This window comes from Prunus dulcis, chromosome 2 (genome assembly GCF_902201215.1).
Source record: "Prunus dulcis chromosome 2, ALMONDv2, whole genome shotgun sequence".
NCBI classification, from domain to species: domain Eukaryota; kingdom Viridiplantae; phylum Streptophyta; class Magnoliopsida; order Rosales; family Rosaceae; genus Prunus; species Prunus dulcis.
In genome coordinates, this window is record NC_047651.1 from 14,237,359 (window position 1) to 14,257,444 (window position 20,086).

The 20,086-nt window shown below is 36.7% G+C and overlaps 3 protein-coding genes and 1 long non-coding RNA gene across 4 annotated transcripts; 2 read left to right on the plus strand and 2 right to left on the minus strand.

Moving 5' to 3' along the window:
- Window positions 1-3,025: 3,025 nt before the first annotated feature.
- Window positions 3,026-4,942, minus strand: LOC117618897 (transcription termination factor MTEF18, mitochondrial). The gene has a single exon (XM_034348660.1). The coding sequence runs from the start codon at window positions 4,923-4,925 to the stop codon at window positions 3,219-3,221; it is 1,707 nt and encodes a 568-aa protein (XP_034204551.1). The 5' UTR covers window positions 4,926-4,942; the 3' UTR covers window positions 3,026-3,218.
- Window positions 4,943-6,421: 1,479 nt separating this feature from the next.
- LOC117618767 (flowering locus K homology domain-like) lies at window positions 6,422-9,837 on the plus strand. The gene is made up of 9 exons (XM_034348492.1): window positions 6,422-6,800; window positions 6,895-6,996; window positions 7,540-7,761; window positions 7,968-8,026; window positions 8,130-8,227; window positions 8,349-8,461; window positions 8,606-8,668; window positions 9,148-9,224; window positions 9,463-9,837. Exons 1-9 carry the CDS (start codon window positions 6,486-6,488, stop codon window positions 9,470-9,472), a joined length of 1,059 nt encoding a protein of 352 aa, XP_034204383.1. The 5' UTR covers window positions 6,422-6,485; the 3' UTR covers window positions 9,473-9,837.
- A 1,346-nt stretch (window positions 9,838-11,183) lies between these two features.
- Window positions 11,184-13,411, plus strand: LOC117619093. Its single transcript, XR_004584528.1, has 2 exons — window positions 11,184-11,451; window positions 11,652-13,411. It is a non-coding gene; the product is annotated as an uncharacterized LOC117619093 (long non-coding RNA).
- Window positions 13,412-17,507: 4,096 nt separating this feature from the next.
- LOC117618769 (coiled-coil domain-containing protein 86) lies at window positions 17,508-18,347 on the minus strand. Its single transcript, XM_034348494.1, has one exon. It carries the CDS (start codon window positions 18,278-18,280, stop codon window positions 17,675-17,677), a length of 606 nt encoding a protein of 201 aa, XP_034204385.1. The 5' UTR covers window positions 18,281-18,347; the 3' UTR covers window positions 17,508-17,674.
- Between the last annotated feature and the right edge of the window lie 1,739 nt (window positions 18,348-20,086).

The following is a 20,086-nucleotide window of genomic DNA, read 5'->3' on the forward strand; positions in this document are numbered from 1 at the left end:
TCTAAACCCTAGTGGAGGATAGGTGTTTAATTATTGTTAATCACAAGAAAGAAAAAATGACCCTTAAAATTTTACATTGTCAGTGGTTATTATTCCTTACAATTTTAAATATTTATTGAAAGTTTTTGTGTTAGTGAAATGTAATTTTTTTGGGGACGAAGTAAATGTAATTATTATTAAAGATCAAATGAAAAATAAAAAATAAAGTTAAATATCACGTTGCCCTTTAGATTCAAATTTTTGTCTCCTCATTCAATTTCTCGTCTGGAAAAATTAGGTATAGCAATTAATTTCAGAATCTAGATGGTTTTTGCACCAATTATGTATGTTAAATTTTGTCATGTTAAATTTTGTACAATCCTTTTCTGGGGAACACTTTGGACCAAGTTGTTCATTGCATATAAGGAAATGGTAAAAAGACGTCCAAATCCTTTTCTTCTTATCCAAGATGGAAAAAGTAACAAACTGTTTTTTTTCTTTTTGGTAATAAAAGTTAAAATGGAAGCTCTATTTTTTTTTTTTCTTTGGAAAAAAAATATATAAAAAAAGGAAAAAGAGTGCGTTTGACTGCTTGAAGGGATATGACTCGTGGACACCATGCAGAGATGAGGTGGCAAAATGTGGGCCCTGCGATGGGTTCACCTGGAACCGTTATGTTTGTTTCCATTTCGCGGTTTTGCTAATCTGTCTTTTTCGGTGGGGCTTTAGTTTAGATCAGTCCCCTTCAAGGACCTAAAACAAAGTACCTAAAATACTTCTTTATGAAGTCAAAATATCCATTTCAAGAGAAGAGTTGCCTTGTATGTGTGGGATCCACCACCTATTATCTCAAAAATTATAAAGAAATTGGATTTTTCTTCAGAATTTTACTAGAAATTTACATGAAAATATAATAATTGAAAGGAAGTCTTGAATGACATAGTTTGAGGCTAAGCTCTCAATATCATCACCAAAACAATGGATAGAGGACTTAAGAATCATCTATGCAAAAGCTAGTTTCTAAAATAATATTATAATATGTAATTATTTTAGTATTTTAGTATTTTAGGCCAAAAAATAATTATTATTTTGTATTTATAAAGAATAATGAATTTGCCTGTTTGACCACAATCACATAACCAAAGAACATAATTTGTATTTTGTTCATTTTTCAGGGACCTAAAAGGAAAACGGTTCGAAATTCGGCGAATAACACTGGCTTACCACATTAATATTATAGTGTCATTTCTTCTTTTTTAAGAAAGAAAAATCTGGGTTGAGAAATTTTCTCACCATTCCAACATCAGCAACCTCTTTTCCATTAGAGCAATTGTCATCTAATCCAGCCCCTGCATAACCTATGCATCTTGTAAGACGTCAAGCCCTAACCAGTTTTGTATTAGGATCCAAAACCCAAAAGAGACCTATTTAACTCCTTGTAACTTTATACATAATTTGGTGTAACAGGACACTTCTCTATTGCAAGATTGGGTTTGGGTACTATCAACAAGACCTACCAATAAAGTAATATATTTCTTGATTTAAAAATCTAAATTATAAATAAATTAAAAAAATTAAAAATTAAAAAAATTAAAAAAAAAAATTAAAAAAAGCCAACATGAAGAACAGGATTGCTGGGAACTAGATATTTATGGGTAATCTATGTTGTATATGTAAATCAGTAACTTTTCTTATTCAATTACTGGACAAGTTTAAAATTGAATAATGTCTTTTTTTGGTCAAAAAATTAAATCATGTTCTTCTACTTGTATATTTGTTTATTTTTATTTTTTTCTTATATGCAGAGCCCTCCAAAGTTAACAGGCCCAAAACTTCTTTTAAAGCATAGCCCAAATCTTCTTGTCTTCTTAGATTTCTCCCCTCCCCTACTTTCAGACTTTCTTGCTTGATTAAGTGTTTTGAGACGAGTGAGCAGAGACATTGTACAAAATAAGCTGTTTGACTGTTCTAAGAATACCAGGTAATCATCATATTGTACAAGATGTATGTTCATGCAGGCTTGTGTTCAAATATTAACACCTTCCTTCCAGCCTCCTCAAAAACTGAAGGGAACCGTTGTTACTTGATCGGCATACTGGAACATGAATACATTCGACGAGGAGAGCGGGCCAGTTCCGAGCTTCTGCAAACAGGAAGGCCTCCCACTCTCCTATAGCCTCAGTTTTCCCCTCCAGACGAGGTCCTCTATTTCCTGACTACTGTGGTCCAAGTTTAACTTTAAAGAATATGGAAACTGCGCTTCAAATAAGCAAGCATAAGGCTTTTAAAATTAAACAAAGACCATTGATCAAGATAGCCATAAGCTTCGACCACCTACTAAAGCTTCTTTCTCCTTCCCGGCTTGGCTTGAATGACTCCCATGGAGGCTGACCTCAAACATTGTAGCCCTATTCCATTAATAGTGACATAAACATGTTCAACAAAAGCTTCATCCTCCAGCTGGTGGCTGGTGCTGAAAACACATTGTGAACAAAATATACTGAATTGGAAATAATGGGAATGGAACACAAAAGAGAAGACAAATGCAGCATGGATAAGCAATAGCCCTTTCCAAGTTTCAGAATGGATAAAGAGGTGTACATGTGCTTAAAAAATCACTTTTCTAGAAATACCTGAGACTACATCAAGCAGTAATTCAACAGGAATAGTAACAGAACACATGTGTACAACGAACAAACAACACTTCGTTTCAACGATATAGATTCAATTCCAATTGCCACACTAATTTTATGAGAATTGCTTGAGGCTTGCACTGAGAAAATAGGGTTTTGGCATATGCCCAAATGCATGACTTGAAACAAGATATGAAATCATGCTGCTGAATTTGATAAACATATCAAGAAATCTAGACACATAAGTAAAGCATGTAGCAAGAATCACATGGCAATGATAATATTTAGAAGGCACAAAACAAAACTTACTTTCAATAATATGAATCATTATAACTTCACTTGCTCCTCTACATTAAGATTATAAGTTAAGGATTATGATAAGAAAAAGGTCAAACACCAGCACAGTGGCTGAGAACCAGAAACTATCTCATGTTATCATTACTTGAAAATCTGAAAAACATCTACAAGTCTCTCATAATGGAACAATCAAAGAAAGTTAAATCTTGACAATTTCCTAACGGTATCCTTATCATTACCGTGTTGGAAGTCCAAATCCACAGGTAATAATCATATTTTACGTAGTTCATTTATACAACAAGCTGTAGTCTATGTGAGAGATGTCTCCAGACAAGTATTAAAAGATTTTCTGTATGAGAAACACTCAAACCAATGTTTTGGAGCAGCTGGGTGAATTCCAAAAGCCCGCGCTACAAATTTCTTTTCACTGGTAGCAATTATGCTGGCTATAGAGTAGCTTTTAGAATACAATCCCTTCTCTTTGAGCCAAACATAAAATCTATATCTGGGCTTGATCCGGTTCTCTAAGTCAAAACACAAAAATGCCGGAAAAATATTGAGGTACTCCAAAGAGGGTTTCATTTCCTCACTAATAAATTTTACTTTCGCTTCTAGAGATTCTGGGCTCTGATTCAGGATCTTCGGTGCTGTTCTTATCATCAAACAAAGCTTTGAGAATTCAATGCCTGTAGAAAGAAGGCTATCAAACCGCTTTTGTAGCTCACTGCTTCTGCCATGCAAACGGGCTAAGACCAGTAGAGTCAAAGGGTTCTCTCCAAACCCAATGCCATGCAAGAAATTCAATTTTGTCATTGTATGAATGGGTGTTGACGAAGATTGGATCCTCTCCAATCCATCACTAAATTCTTTCGCAGTGTCTTCATCAAAATCACTGATTACATAATTAGCTAACAATTTATGTTCATTCTTAATCTTAGTGAAGAACCATTCATGAAGATCCAGAGCCCTCACTAGATGTGGTAAATTTGCCATTTTATTTCTTCCCATGGCATGAGGGTATTTTTCACTCACAGCCTCTAATTCTTGCACATCCAATCCGAAATGTTTCAACAATCCCAATGCTGATATCAATGGTGTTTCCAGATCAAGGTTTAAAATCTCTGGACTTTGAAGAAGCAACAAACCTACATCCACCTTCCTAACACCAAACTTACAAAAGTACTTTGCTTTCTGGAACAAAACCTCTGCTGGGCATTCAAGAAAAACATCTTTCCTCCTACCCAGAAATTCCCCTATCTTCCCATTCTCACCACCCAAATCGTAAAACACCCGAACTTTCTTACAAACCTCATACCAAGACTCCGCATTTGCCTCAGCAGAATTTTCAATATCAAACTCCACAAAAACCCTTTTCAAATCATCAAACAATGCCACAATATCACCACCCAGATCACCCTCCAGGCTCAACAAATACGGGAAAGCCAGGCACATACCCACAACTGAATGATTACCAAATCCATATTCCTTAAACCTACTAAGCCTAGCTTTTAACACCTTTGAACTCTCTCTAAAAATAGAAAGCTCCTCTTCATACAACTTCCCTAACATATTCCAAGGAAACCCAAATGCAGAAAGTTCACAAGCAGCATCCAAAACAGTCCCATCTTCAGAGAGGAAGTACTTGTTGGGAGGCACAAAGTGACAAACTTGACTGTAATCTATGCCAATGCTTTCAAAGAAAAACTCAAATTCATTGATGGGGTGGTACCTGAGGAACCTCTGGATGCGATTTGAGAATCTCGGGGCCGAAAAATCGACCCTTTTGATGATATTGGTGAGGGAGAAGCGACAGTTCTTGCTAATGTGCTCGGCGGATGGGAAGGAGAAGCCCCTGGTGCCGTGGAGGTAGTCGGTGAGGACCTTCTGGGCTCGCTCGACGGCTTCGGACTTGTACTTGTGGGGGACATTGGAGAGTTTAGGGAGCCTTGTTGTGGTTTTGGTGGCAGTGGAGAAGTGACGGGAAAGGAGGGTGTAGAGAGATTTGGGGAGGGACATGTTCAAAGGGTTTTTCAGAAAATATGAGTTTTATGGGAGAAACATAAGAAACAGCTTTCATAAACCACATTTTTATTTGGGTTAAAATTTGGCACTCTCCAAAAAATAATAATAATAATAATAATTTACTCTCGCCTGTCTGCCTTCAAATGTAAGCTTCTTTTGCTTTTTTGGACCAAGAAAATAACAATAACAAGTAAAATTACTTTTTGCGATTGCGATAGAATAAACAATTTTTATTTTTATAGAAGGGAAGAGTTTACCTCACATTTCTTTTCTTTGTCACTAAAAAGTTGATCCGTGCTCATTCTAATCCTAACACATTATCTCACCCTCCCTCAACACATAAGCCAACTCCGAGGATTTCTTGCCCCACATTTCTAATTTGTCTCATTCCTTTCCTTCCTACATTTTCTCTTCATGCCCTATTCATATGGAAACTTTTTATTTGTTGATATTAACATTATTGGATGTGTAAAGGACTTTTGATTTAAGTGGTTGTTTAGATAATTTGGGAGTTCAACGCAAACTCAATGTTATGTACTTTTACAAAAATATGGTTTCAAATAAACTCACCCAACGCTCAAACTTGAAAAATAAATCTTACGACATATAAATCAATTGATATATATATATATTGGAAACTTTTAGCAAGCCGAGGGGGCAAATCGAAAGAAGGTCATCAATTTTGGGGCAACTGCTAAACTGTTTCCTACATATTCATATAAAAATAAGTTCAAATAAGGGATTTATTACTTGATGAAAAGCAAGAGAAACTTTGTTACAATCCATTTGTGCAAAGTATTCAAACCATTAATACAAGTGCTAGTGAGCATCTGACTTTGTTACAATTGATACATGTGTTAAGCATGTGTCTTTGTTACAAGGAAGGAAAACTTTGTTATAGTTCATGCTTGGATATCTAAAACATTTGTCTCCTTCATTGTTTACTCATTGTGATGCATCAACATTTGGTGTGAATCTTGTGTCTTTGCTAAAAGTCATGCTAAGTTTGCTACTAATGGAAACAAGTGCGTCGTTACTTTTGTTGATGATTGTATCCAATTAATTAAGGTTTATTTGATGGCAAATAATTGGTTCAAAATTATCAAATTCATAAATTCTAAATAGGTTCAAATAAAAAAAATCCTTTAAATCCAAATCAAAGCCACATAAACTCAACCAGTGAACTACGCTAATTGTAATTTCACAAAGAATACGTAGGCAATCTAGCATCCTAATAGACGTCATTGCAATCAGATTTGAATCACTGTTCCCTTGGAATGAGTTGAATGAAGAGCAGGGTAACTCATACATGAGTTTAATCATACTGATAACTACCCAGAAAAAAGGCAAGACTGACCAGTCCTGACTGAGGAGTTCTGGTAAGGTGAGAAGGTATATAACAAAAACCAAAGGGCCAAACATGTAATTTTACTTGTACTACAAAACCCTTTCAGCCTATACGGCTAACATCCTTTTCACGATCAATTTTATTTCCGCCGACCAAAACAAAACATAACCCAAAAAAAAAACACAGAAACAGAAACACAAACCAAAATGGCGCAACCAGGCCAACTGCCCATACACCCCAAAATCCAAATGCCACCTACCACCCTAATGCCCATACCGGGATCCGAACCCGCCCAATCGACCGCCTTGAAGCGCCGCCGAGAGGACGAGTATCCTCCGGTGTTGGTGGGGCCGGAGCCCCAGGAACCCGGGGCCAAGCGCCGCGCCAAGGCCCAAGACGTCATCTTCAGAATCGTTGTTCCGTCGAGGCAGATCGGCAAGGTCATAGGCAAAGAGGGGTGTCGAATCCAGAAGATTCGCGAAGAGACCAAGGCCAATATCAAAATCGCCGACGCCATCGCTGTGTGTAACTCTCTCCTCGATTTCTTTTCTTTAGGGTTTCGTAATTTTTTTACTGTTGTTTTGGGTTTTGAATTTTTTTTTGCCCTTTTTGCAGAGGCACGAGGAGCGTGTGATTATAATAAGTTCGAAGGATAGTGATAACGCGAGTACTGATGCCGAGAAGGCCCTGCAGCAAATAGCTGGGTTGATTCTGAAGGTGATCAATAGTGTTATTTTGTGCTTTCTTGGTTGTTATGGTCAGGTTGATATTATGAAATTGCAGGGTTCAAATTTCTTGCCTGATAGTAATTTTATGACTTAATTGGATTGAATGAAGCATTCAAACTGTTATCTTTTATAGTACGCTTGAAACCATATCCATATGCATAATTGCAGATAGTATTAAGTTTTCAGTTTTATGGTCTTTTAAATTGGGTTTATAAAAGTAGGAAATGGTTGACAATCACATCTATATTGTATAGAGGTTATTTGTGCTGAAAGTTGAGTCTTTACCTGCAAAAAGCTGCTACAAACGACCCCTCAGTTATCTCACCACCTGCTTGTTATCTTGAAGCATCTTAATTTTAGGTAGTTTTCGCCATGTAAAGAAATAATCACAACTACTAAGTGCTAGAATTTGATGTGTTTCAATTGGATTTTCAGAGTCCTTGTGTTTCTAGCTTAAAAGGGTTAAGAGGTGATTTTGGGTTTGTGAATTTTATAATGAAATGAATGATTTCTAAATGTATGCTATTAACAGGAAGATGATAGTGGTGCTGAGGCAGCAAAAGTTGGTGCAGGACATGTGGCTGCCAATACCATTAGACTTTTGATTGCTGGGTCCCAAGCAGGTTCATTAATTGGGATGTCTGGCCAGAATATTGAGAAATTGCGGAACTCCTCTGGTGCCACAATCACAATTCTTGCCCCAAATCAGTTGCCTTTGTGTGCATCTGCCCATGAATCTGATCGAGTGGTACAGGTGAGTTTGTCAGCATTTTGAATTCAAAATGGTGATGTGGCTTTTGGTACTTTTCGTTATTTGAGATTGTTTGTTGATCTTGATATGTAAGATTGAAAAACATTTTTGTGTTAACGGTTTGGCTTTATCTTACAGAACCTGTACTTAGTTTTGGCTCTACTATTTTTTCTCTATCAAGGTTGACTGATAATTGACGTTATTATTAGGTATCAGGTGATGTGCCTGCTGTTCTGAAGGCTTTGGAAGAGATTGGTGATCAACTAAGGTTACATTAAATTCTTGTTTACATGGTGTTCCAAACTATTCTTGCTCATTCTTCTTTTCTGAAGTCAATTTGCTTGACCTTCTATCAATTTAATGTTGTTTAGAGAAAACCCACCCCGACAAGTGATTTCCATCAGTCCAGCATATAACTATACAACAATTCGACCACCTCAAGTTCAACCGTACATGGACCCAACTTCAGGTTATTCCACACTTTCCATATAAAAATAACTAAACATTACAAACGCCACCTTATTCGGTTCTATCAAGTTTTAATTTTTTGTCTCATAACCACATCATCTTTAGGACAACCAATCTTGCAGCTGAATATATAACCTTCGAGATGGTGATATCGGAAACACTAGTTGGTGGGTTGATTGGTAGATGCGGCTCCAACATTCAAAGGATCAGAAATGAGTCTGGAGCAATGATCAAGGTGGGCTGGGTTTTATCGTTAAGCATTTATAAGCAGTGTCCCTGGTTTAAAGTGGTTATTCTCATTTATGGTTCTCAGTCATTTGGTTTTTCCTGTGAATTACTTTGTGTTTTATGGTAGCTAATATGGTTTTGTGTTTTGTAGGTTTATGGTGGGAAAGGTGCTCAAAAACATAGGCAAATTCAGTTTTGCGGTAGTGCACAACAGGTTATCCATATATTTTTTTTATACCTTTCTTGCCAATTTGTTGTAAAAACCATCACTGAGTCAGTAAAAAATGTTGTGTTAAAGCCACTGTAGCATGGACTGAAGACTGAGTGGTGGATTGTAGTTTGTCATTTATCTAAGTGCCATCATTAAGAAAACAGAAAATTGAAAGAATACATTTTATACAAATTCTTGTCCAGAAATAAAGTCGTTTTTAGTAACTAGTTCCACTTTAGATTGTTTAATAAATTGTTGCCAAGAGAGTGCTTGCAGTTGGGTGGTGTTGGGCTGAATGTTATCTTTTAAACCTTCCATATTTCAAAACACTACCAACAAGTTAAATTAATTTTTGAAATGCAAACTTTGTAATTTGAAAAGGCTTAGGTTGCTTAGTTGAGAAACAAGTATGCTGGTATTTTATTTATTTATTTAAAATATATGGACTTTTCATTCACACAAAATCTTTGGTTGTGTACCAGGTGGCACTGGCAAAGCAGAGGGTTGATGAGTACATATATTCTCAGCTGATACAACAAGCTGGTGCTCAACAGCCAGCGTAAGTTTCTTGCGTTAATGCTTTTTTCTTTTTATCCACGTCTCCATTCGGCTGTCACGTGTTGCTAGCATATATAACATGATTCTAGAAGAGTGATATTGTCGTCCTCTCTCTCTCTCTCTCTCTCTCTCTCTCTCTCTCTCTCTCTCTCTCCAAACTTCTTACCGAGGATGTATGAGTTTAGTTGCTCTATTTAGCCTATTTCTAATCTAATACAGATGTTCTATCCTGTTTACAGTGAAAGATGAAGCAGGAAATTCAGATCTTCGTCTTCCGTCTCTACATTCAGCACCACATAATCAGTTCCTGTTAACCGCTGACCCTCAGTGCTTCATAGCGAATTTATGAATGTGAGTCATGCAGTTGGATTGCCTGGAAAAAATGATGTACCAGATCATGGAAATTTGGCAATATACAGTAAATCTTGTTTGTAATGATTGCGTTTGCAAGATATTTGAAGAAGGTCAAAATCTTTTAGATGTCCGAGTGTTACTTGTAAATTCATAAGGCTTTAAAAGATAGGTCTGGTGTTTGTGCATTTTGTTGGGTTAAGAATTCAAATGAAGTTGGTCATTTGAGGATGACAATATAAATAAATAGTAAAACCTTCGTATGGGAAACTAATTACAGATCTTTCAGCATAAAAACCAGGGCTTTCAATTGAAGAAACTCAACAGGGTCTTTGTATATTAAATTACTTCCATAAAATTCTTAAACTTTACCCTTTTTTCTCTTCTCTACAAGAAAATTCATGATTTGAATGGCCGAATAAATATAGTATTATGATAAATGTAGTGCATATGTACACCATTTCTATTTGTTGCTTGAGCAATAGACAGGTTCTTTCCAAGTGAAACTTGTTAATGACAAAAGCAGCATGATGCCAACAAGAGGAAAACCATAAATCTATTGTCATGCTACTATAAGCCAACCATAAATCAACAACACAAGGTTGTGCCTCTTGTAGTTCCATAGAGCATCCAAAGTTCGTTGTATGAGTTGGAAAAAAAAGAAAAAGAGAGCGGTCTAGTGATACTACTTTCTCAATATTGAAAGAGGTCCCAGCCAATTCGAAAAAATCATTCCCCAATGATTGAAAATAAAGAGGTATTGTAATATTAGTTGGAAAGCTAAGAATTTTTTAATTTTATTTAAGTATTTGAGATCGAATGATATATCTTTTTAGTGGTATTTCTTTTTTCAGTATTAATAAAAAAAAAAGTTATCTATATATATAAAGCAAAAGGCAGAGAATGGTGAAACATTCAAAATGCCAGAAAATACCTTTGGTTAATACAATTAAGAATTGAAATTATTAATTGAATGAAGATAATATGGTAAATTCACATTATATATATATATATTTTACATTATTGGTCCTTATATTACACCTCACACATATATTTGATCCCACCGTGAGATTTGGTTAAATTTTTTTGTTAAATTATTGACATGACACATATGTGGTGCACACATAGCCAATGAGAAAATGTCAAGTGGATCTAAATGAAGAAATGTTTTTTTTAAAAAAAATAGTTTAACATTTAAAATCATTTTTTTTAAGGGAGAAAAATTTCAAACAAATACATTTTTTTTATTCAAATCCACCTGGCATGTTATTAATGGACATGTAGGCTCCATATACATGTCATGTCAAATCCATTAAGTTTGATTGAAAAACCCTAAACCCTTTAAAAAATAATTTAACATTTAAAATATATATTTTTAAAATTTTAAAAAGAGTAAAAATAAAATAAAATAAAAAGAAAAATCAGATAATAAATTCTATTTTTATAAAACACAATTATCTACTTTTTTTAATTTTAAAATTTCGAAAAAAATCACTCACAAGCACCGAAGCGAGGTTAGTTTACCTTTAAATTTCATTTCAAAAAGTTGCGTTTGAATATCACAATGCTCGGACAAATGAATGGAAACATTGTCGGTGCCAAAGCCCAAACAAGCGAGAGAGAGAGAGAGAGAGAGAGAGAGAGAGATAAATACAGAACCTTGGAGCAGATGGAAAGATAAGACCCGTCAGTCTCACTATCACCACTCCACCCTGCAGCTCAGAGCAACCAACAACCGATCAGTGAGAGTGGAAATATTACATCAACTTTTCATGGATGTAGTAATTATCATATCTTCTTGAGTTTCAGAGGCGAAGATACTTGCAAGACTTTTACCGACCACCGCTCCATAGCCTTGGTCAACGCCATGTAAGCCGGTAAGCAATCTATATTTATGCGGCCAAGCCCTTACAGCCCGTGTGGAAGTGAACCTATGCTTATATGTTATTCCTAATTTCTATTGAGCTTAGTGCCGCTTATTATAGATCTATTTATAATTAGAAGAAATTCATGTTTAGAAGGATCAGAAAATTCCCAGAGTACTAATTCAGAATTTGGCTCTCTCTGTTTTGATCAGTGGGTGAAGAATCTTAAAGGCGTAGCTTTTGATGGAGAAGATGTTGGATGAAACCAATTGTGAAGTTCTTCGGCATAAAGTAGATTGGAGAACCATATAAAGAAAAACGTACTAATCTTTCTTTCTGCCTCCGATCCCACTTTGTTTCGTCAGAAAATGGAACTTAGAATGAAGTCTATGAACGCATCTTTGGTGAGTGAGGCATCTTTCATTGGACTAGTTGATAAGAAAAAACACAAAGATGCAACCCTTCAAGCAATAGAGGACACAGAAAGCAACTCATTCTTTGGTAAGGATGAACACATCGTTGGAAGAAAGGAGGAAGTATCAAGTATAGTTGCAACCTTGATTATCTCCAACAGTCAAGAAAGTATTTTGGTTATTGTAGGAATGGGTGGTGTAGGAAAGATAACTTCGGATGGGTTAGTGTACAATGAACCTGACCGAGAAAAGATATGTCGTCGTCCTTGATGACATTTGGAACAAAAATGAACAAAAATGGAATAGTTTGATGAGTTGTTTGTCAAAACTCTATTTCGCTCGGGGGGGATCACCAAGATTGTCACTAAACCTTCTATGAAACAATGTTTTGCATATTGCTCAATGTTCATGAAAGATTTTAATTGGTGAGTTGAAACACTTGAGGTATTTGGATGTTTCTAGAACCAGTATCAAAGCACTTTTCAATTCTATTGGAAAATTTTGTAATCTACAAACATTGAGGATGACATATTGTTTCTCACTTGAAGAGTTTCCAAAGAAATTGCAAAATTTGATCAACTTGAGGCACATTTAGTTTGATGGACATATGAGATTTCATGTTGGTGTGGGGTGACCAACTAATCTCCAAATATTATCTTAAGTTACAGTAATGGGAGGGGTTGAGAAATATGTGCAACATGAAGAAGCATTGAAAGAAAATTTAGTGGGAAAGACAAGCATATACATTTGAAGATTTGTAAGGGACACAAATAGTCTAAGGACCGACAAGGAGGATAATGTATGAGCAAGGAGACAGGGGCTTTGTTTCCAGTCTTGAAGACATTCAAATTAGTGAATGGGCCACAGAACCCCATCTCTCCTGAGGATTTGAAGATAACTTAGTGAATTGAGGGTTGAAGCATGTGATCGATTCACGAGTCTACCAGTGAACCAGAATCCCATACTTCCTATGACTCAGAATTTACTGTATTCCAGATGACAGAGAATACATGATATGGTTAAACCATTGGAAGTTGGAGAATCACTAGAAGGTGGCGACACAGTGGTTGTTTGAGAACCTCCGATTCAGGTAAAGGAGTGTGGCATCCAGCTAATAGTGCAGGAGGAAGAAGAGAATATTAATACGCAACATGACACCAGGGATCCTTCTTATGCAAGTGTCATTGATGGAGATTTGGCTCAAGACGAGCCAGGAACATACTTGTTCTTCCCTAGATGGAAGCCAATAACAGATCTGATTTGGTTCGATAATCTCTTTGGGGCCTCTGATGAAGATACAGGTGTGGTGTTTACTAACACATTTTATTTTACTCCAACTATTTCTGAACAAAAGAGAGAATATAAAACAATGACACCCCAGATAAATTAGCATCATGATGTATTTTTATTTTAATCTAAGCTGTTGATAGTTAATGCAACATGCCTGAAACACTTCTGTTTCATTTCAAAAGATTTCCTCTAGTGTTTGGGAATTTTTCTTTTATTTGTATATGTTTTTAAGAGAACAGCAACCGGATGATCAAAAGCTTGTTTATCAATGGTCCTCTTTTTTTTTTTTTTTTTTCCTCCTTTTTAAAAAAAAAAAAAATTGTATTTTCGTGTTCAGAATCTCGGGCTGTATGAACGTAGGTTAAATTATGATTTTTTTTAATTTGTAACAATGTCATTTTGGTGATGCCATAGGAATCATTCTGTTCTGGTTGCAGACTGATGATTTGTGTCAATAACGACAAGCATAAACTTAAGCATTCTGCTTGGAAAATCTCTCATATATGTACTTGTTCAGTAAGACTATTCAATTCAAAAAGGAAACTTAACAATTTTGTTATAAGGGTTTGAGTTGCCTCCATAATTAGAAAACCATAAAATTTTGCTCAAACTGTGGTGCAAAATATTGGTCAAATTGGTTGCTTTTGGTAATGGCCCTGAAAATAATTCTGCCACCATAGAATAATCAACAAAGGATTGTCAAAAAGGGATAATCTGCGTATAGGGTAAGGTTTTCCCGACAGTCCTTTTCGTCAAGCTCAACAAAAGAAATTATGAGGCCATCTTTTATCAAAAGACTGACAATATACCTTTCTTTTGCATGAGAGCTGCACTTTAAGCTGTTCGTTCTTCGTTTTCACATCATAAGGCTCTTGAAGGCTCAAAAAAAAATGTAAGGGGCTGTTTGATATTCAATTTGAATCCAACTTTTTAAACTCAAACACAGAATTTGAGTCCAAAACAAAGAAAGTTTGTTTGGTAGCCCTATTTTTGAAAACTCAAACTCAAACACAACTCAAAAATACCATAATTATTAAAAACAAAAACTACCTGTTTTTTCAGTTTTTTTCAAATAACTCTCTCCTCTCTCCTCTTTGCCCCTCTCTCCTCTCTCCTCCTCTTTGCCTCTCTCTCTCTCTCTCTCTCTCTCTCTCTCTCTCTCTATTTAGATTTCCAAACATTTCCGGCAGAATCAACATTGCACTGATAGTCAATTTAAGGTTTTCTTTATTATTGAGTCGACGGCTAAAAGTGACTGGAGGTGGCCGGATTTTAAGGTTTTCGTTATACTTGAGTCTCTCTCTCTCTCTCTCTCTCTCTCTCTCTCTCTCTCTCTCTCTCTCTCTCTCTCCTCCTGTCAGTATTTAATTTTCACATCTCTCCTCTCATAGACACCACAAAGGGCAGTTTGTTTATGAAAATTTTTCACCTCTTCCATGGCTCTTGTGAGAAAAACTCAAGGGGAAACCTCCTCTTCCAATACTGTGTGTCCTTCTCATCGATGCAATAGTTATCACGTGTTCATGAGTTTCAGAGGCGAAGACATGTAATGCCTACAAGAGCAAAATAAGCATAAAACTAATTAGATTGGATTGGATTGGATTGGATTGGATTGGATTCTCATAAGCAAATTTGTCATCCGATCTAATCATGTTGGTTTTGAAAATTACAAATCCAATCCAATCCACCAAATCATCGAAACCAATTGAAATTAAATTAAATTTAATTGGATTGTCGGATTGAACAGATTGGATTCAATCTTGTACACCCATAACAATCAGCATAAGTTTCCCCCGTTAATGCTTGTGTCCTTTTATCCACGTCTCCATTTGGCTGTCACATATTGGTAGCGTATATAACATGATTCTCTCTCTCTCTCTCTCTCTCTCTCTCTCTCTCTCTCTCTCTCTGTATATATCCCACTATTTAGCCTATTTCTAATATAATGCAGATGTTCCATCCTCAGTTTACAGTGAAAGATGCAGCAGGATATTCAGATCTCCGTCTTCCTTCTCTACATTCAGCACAACATAATCATTTCCTGTTAACCGCTGACCCTCAGTGCTGTTGGAAAAACAATAATCAATGACTATTTAATATTAACAATATCAACGAAATAAATATTAACTGTAATACAGAATACAGTAAACAATAACAAATAAAACTAACTTGGATTCGAGATAGAGACTTGAAGATTTGATGCAATGTCCAGTAATTTCACCCATTCTCGGTACTTGAAGTTCTATATGCTTGTAGAATACTTTTTCTGTTTTTTGTGCGTCAAACGAATGATGCTTTGTTTGATTTAAATAAACTTATGAAACCTTATCAGAAGAGTCACAACGGTTAGAAAATTAAATATTATATACTTTTATATAATATTCAAAGCCCAAATAGTTTTTGAAGCCCAATTGGCTTCCACTTGGCCCACTTCCATTTACTAAGTGCCGAACTTCCACACTTAATAAAGACCTCACTCTTTCTACGTGCTTCATAGCAAATTTATGAATGTGTGTGTCATGCAGTTGGATTGCCTGGAAACAATGACGTACCAGATCTTGGAAATTTGGCAATATACAGTAAATCTTGTTTGTAATGGTTGCGTTTGCAAGATATTTGGTCACAATCTTTTAGATGCATAAAATCCTAGTGTTATTTGTAAATTCAGAAGGCTTTAAAAGACAGGTCTGGTGTGTGCATTAGTTGGGTGAAGAATTCAAACGAAGCTGGTCATTTGATGGTTCCAGCATTTTGGTCAGCGAGAGGATGACAATATAAAATGCGGAGTTGCGCACAAAAACCAAACAGATATTTCAGCATAAAAACCAAGGCTTTCAATTGAAGAAACTCAACAGGGACTTTGCAAATCAAATGACTGATACAAAATTCTTAATCCTTTACCCTTTTTTCTCTTCTCTACATGAAAATTCTTGATTTGAATGGCCGAATAAATATAGTAGTATGATACATGTAGTGCATCTGTACACCATTTCTATCTGCTGTTTGAGCAAGTTCTTTCCAGGTGAAACTTGTTAACGACAAAAGTAGCACGACGCCAACAGGAAAACAGGGGCTGATAAGGCAATACTAATGCACCATAATAATATATAAATCCATTGTCGTGCTACTACAAGCTAACCATAGATCAGCAATACAAGGTTGTGCCTCTTGTAGTTCCATTAGAGAATCCAAAGTTCGTTGTATGAGGTAATCCAATCCAATGAACATGCTAGACTGACAAATAAAAACCTAACTGGCTCTCAAACAACCTCTCTGGTATGACCATAGCATTAGAACATGACAGAGCTAAAGAGAAGGGGCAAGGAAAAAGAAAAACTGCAAAACAGACACAGGTTAATCTATTTGAACTTGAGAACGCCTTTTGAAGAAAGAACTGCTCAAGAGTTGTGAGCATCAACCAAAAAGCAAAAGAATTTTATTGAATTAAAAACAGTAAAACGGTAGATTTATCATTTGCCCATGAATTGGCCCTCCTGAATATTCAGATGAAGAGAAAAACTTACATAGAGAAAAGGTTATAGAATGAACATCAATCAGGTAAGAATTTTCATCCCATGAGAAATGCTAACGCAATTGTAGTAGTTGAAAATCTATAAATCATTCTGTCAGCTGTATGGTGAAAAAAAATTTGGACTAGAATATTCAATTCCAGAATGAACCCAAAAAAAAAAAAAATTTGACAAAACCATTTCACAGATACTATAAGAGCCATGTTAACTCACAAGCACAGCATACAAAGAATACACCCTTTAGCACTGCTCGATGACACTAGATTCTTCATACCATCTCAAATTAGCATACATATGCATCCGAATATCCACAACTACACATACCCTACCCTTCCTTTCACTTGGATTACTCACTTCTTTTTTTCTTTACACTTTTGGCTGTGCTTTAACAATAATTTTACTGAAAAAGCTAAGCCCAGAACCAAGAAGAGCAAGGGACCAGTATTCAACTTCTAAAGCTAAAAGTCATAGACTGAAGAACTAATTCACTTAAATTATAATTCTTAATAATAGAGCTCCCCTACCTTATTCCTTCACAATTCTAATGCATGTAGTCTCTCAAATTCATACACATTTGTTGCTAAATAAACAGAGATACAAGTTCATGCAATATATCAGGGAATAATTTGGGGTAAAATCCACAAACAAAATACATACATATTGCACATATGGTTTGAAACTTTGAGACAAAACACCAAAGTATCAACCCTAGCACAAAACCCACACAACACAATCTCTGCCTTCCCTTCCATTGATCATATCAACTTGAAAAGAAAAGACCAAGCTTGCTAGAGATCCTAATCTGCCCAGTGCAAAATTTGAGGAAAATGAGAGATTTCACAGACAAAAGAAACTATATTTGAAGCATAGCAACTCTGAATTACCATATATTTCTCGACACATAGCACAACAACTCATTGCCTCCAACAACAAACAAAAAAGGATCAAAATTGAATCCAATCCTAAACATAAAAAGCGAAAAGAAATTAAAAACTGACTCTTCTAGTCGTCGGTGCTGTTCTTCTTCTTCTTGTTCTTGTTGATCAAATCATCAGGAACAACCTTGAGCAGCTTCCGGTCCTTGCTCTTGGCAATCTTCTTCAGCGTCTTCGGATTCGAAATCACCTGCAGCTTCGTCCCGGATCTCAAGATGTTCTCCTGCTTCTTCTTATCCCTCTCCTCCTTCTTCTTCCTCTTCTCCTCCTTGTTCTTCTTGATCTCGCCCTTCAGCTCGGCCATTCTCTCTCTGTACGCCCGCTTTATCTCCTTCTCCTTCGCTCTCTCCTCGAAAGTCGTCCCCTTATGGCTAACCTGCGTCGCCGACGCCCTCTGCTTCCTCGGCTGCTTCCACTTCCTGCCGGAGACTCTCCCGGCGATCACACCGTCGTAGCTCGGCTTCCCGAAGCTCGGCTTGTCGGGATTGTCTGACGAGGGTACCGCCGACCGCTTTGACGGAGGTAAACACGTGTCGTCGATTTCCATTGCAGCACCGACAGGGCCAAAGACTAACGCATCTTCGTTGGCGGTGGGTTCGGGGTTTCTCTTGCGCTTGTAGGTTTTGCCGCCGAAGCCTTCGTCTAGGCGGCGGAAATCGATTGTGCAGGCCATGGATGAACTAGGTCTTTAGTCTTGTGCCGCCACAAACACTGGATGTAGGTATTTATATGCAACGATTTTTGTTTTTGAGTATTTATATGCAACAAATTAGAATTTAGCAACGTTTAATGACATTTCATTTTACTTACCAAAAGCCAATTGTATAATAATAATATTAATTAATTAATTAAAACTTGTAAAATTGCAAAATAATCTTGACAATTTCTTAAAACATTAAAAACCACTAGACTATTTTATTTTCAATTAATAGGGCATTCACATACAATTTGTTGAAAAACATATCTCATAAGAAATGCTTTTTGTTTTNTTTCACTAGTAGATCCTCACATCAAGTAAAAAATTTAAAACAAATATTTTTCTTTGAGAGTAACTCATTTACAAACTTATTAGTAAAACTAGGGTTGGGCATTGAGTTGGAAAATCGAAAAAGCCTACTGAACCGAATTGACTGGTCGATTTTGATACGGTTTTTCCATATATTTATTTAAAATCACTTTGAAAATTGAACTAAATCGGCCTAATTTGGTTTTTTTTTTTTGTCGAAAATGCAATTCATTGCAAACCCCCAAAGGGATAGAGAACAGTCCAAGTAAAGCCGAGCAAAAGCAACGGCTAGAAAAGTAACAGGAACAGAGTTAGGTAAAACTAGTACAGTATAGCATGAAGATCATGTTCTCGAACCAAAACCTAAAACGTCAAAAACCAACAAAAAGGCATTTAGCCCACATAAAGGCATATAGCCCACAAAGAGGCATAACGTCCACATTCAGCATTAAGCCCACATTAAACATAAAATAGATAAAATAAAACACAGAAAACCTAGCTGCCGCCACCACCATCAAAGAGAAATCCCACCACTGTAGATGGACAAACCACCAATCACCACCATGAAGAACCAAATACCGTATGTAAGAACCAAAAACAAAATATCTAAAAAGAAAGAAATATCTAGAAAGGTAAGGAAAATATCTTTTAGCAAAATGACCAAATTGCCCTCGCATATTTTAATGGGGGAAAATTTGGCTTTTTGATCGAGAAAGAATTTGAGAATTTCGCTTACGCCATTGCGTAGAGCGCGGCGAAAGGAGTTCGTAGACACGGAGTAGACCCGAATCGGAGCCGTAACGAAGGAGATATGGTCTAAAAACCGCGAAGGGCAAAATGGTAATTTGGTCAAAAAGTCAGATTTTTATAGCGCTCTCTCTCTTCTCCCCCGTCAGTTCTCTCTCTCTCCTCTCTCTCTCCTTCCGCGCGATTTGGGTCGTGCGCCCTTTCGCCTTCCAAGCGACGGCCCGGCCACCACAGGCCGAGCCGATCTCCGCCGTGGGTACCATCGGGTCCGCCTCCGTGTCGCCGTCACAACCTGACCAACCTCCACCCCAGGGCCGCCCTGAGCTGGCCAGAAAACCATGTTTTCGGCGGAGGTTCCTTCGAAGCCACCCGAACTTCCAGCTCAAAATTCTCCTTCGTTTCTCCACCAAATCGATCGAATAAGGTATGGTTTTTGAGCTATTTTTCGTGTTCTAGCTGATGGGTATATGGGCTTCGACCGATTTTAGCTCTAAGGGTTTCGATTTTCGACTTGAAATTTGGCCGAAATTCGGCTCTTCGAAACTACTATTTCTGGTCACTTTTTGGGGGTGGTCCAAGAACAAAAGTGACTCCAAATGGGGTGTTTTACCTAGGGTAGGAGTTTGGAGTCTTGGTTTCGAGATTTTTCGGCCACCCGGTATCGCTTTGGACACCCAAAGCTGCCCGTGCGTGCTGGAGCGCGTGGGCGAGAGTACTGATATAATT

Bases quoted from the DNA above. Each gene is read 5' to 3' on its own strand.
- LOC117618897 (XM_034348660.1), bottom strand. From the start codon at position 4,925: ATGTCCCTCCCCAAATCTCTCTACACCCTCCTTTCCCGTCACTTCTCC.
- LOC117618769 (XM_034348494.1), bottom strand. From the start codon at position 18,280: ATGGCCTGCACAATCGATTTCCGCCGCCTAGACGAAGGCTTCGGCGGC.
- LOC117618767 (XM_034348492.1), top strand. From the start codon at position 6,486: ATGGCGCAACCAGGCCAACTGCCCATACACCCCAAAATCCAAATGCCA. The intron at 6,997-7,539 runs GTGATCAATAGT...TGCTATTAACAG, and splicing joins TAGCTGGGTTGATTCTGAAG to GAAGATGATAGTGGTGCTGA. The intron at 8,462-8,605 runs GTGGGCTGGGTT...TGTGTTTTGTAG, and splicing joins AGTCTGGAGCAATGATCAAG to GTTTATGGTGGGAAAGGTGC.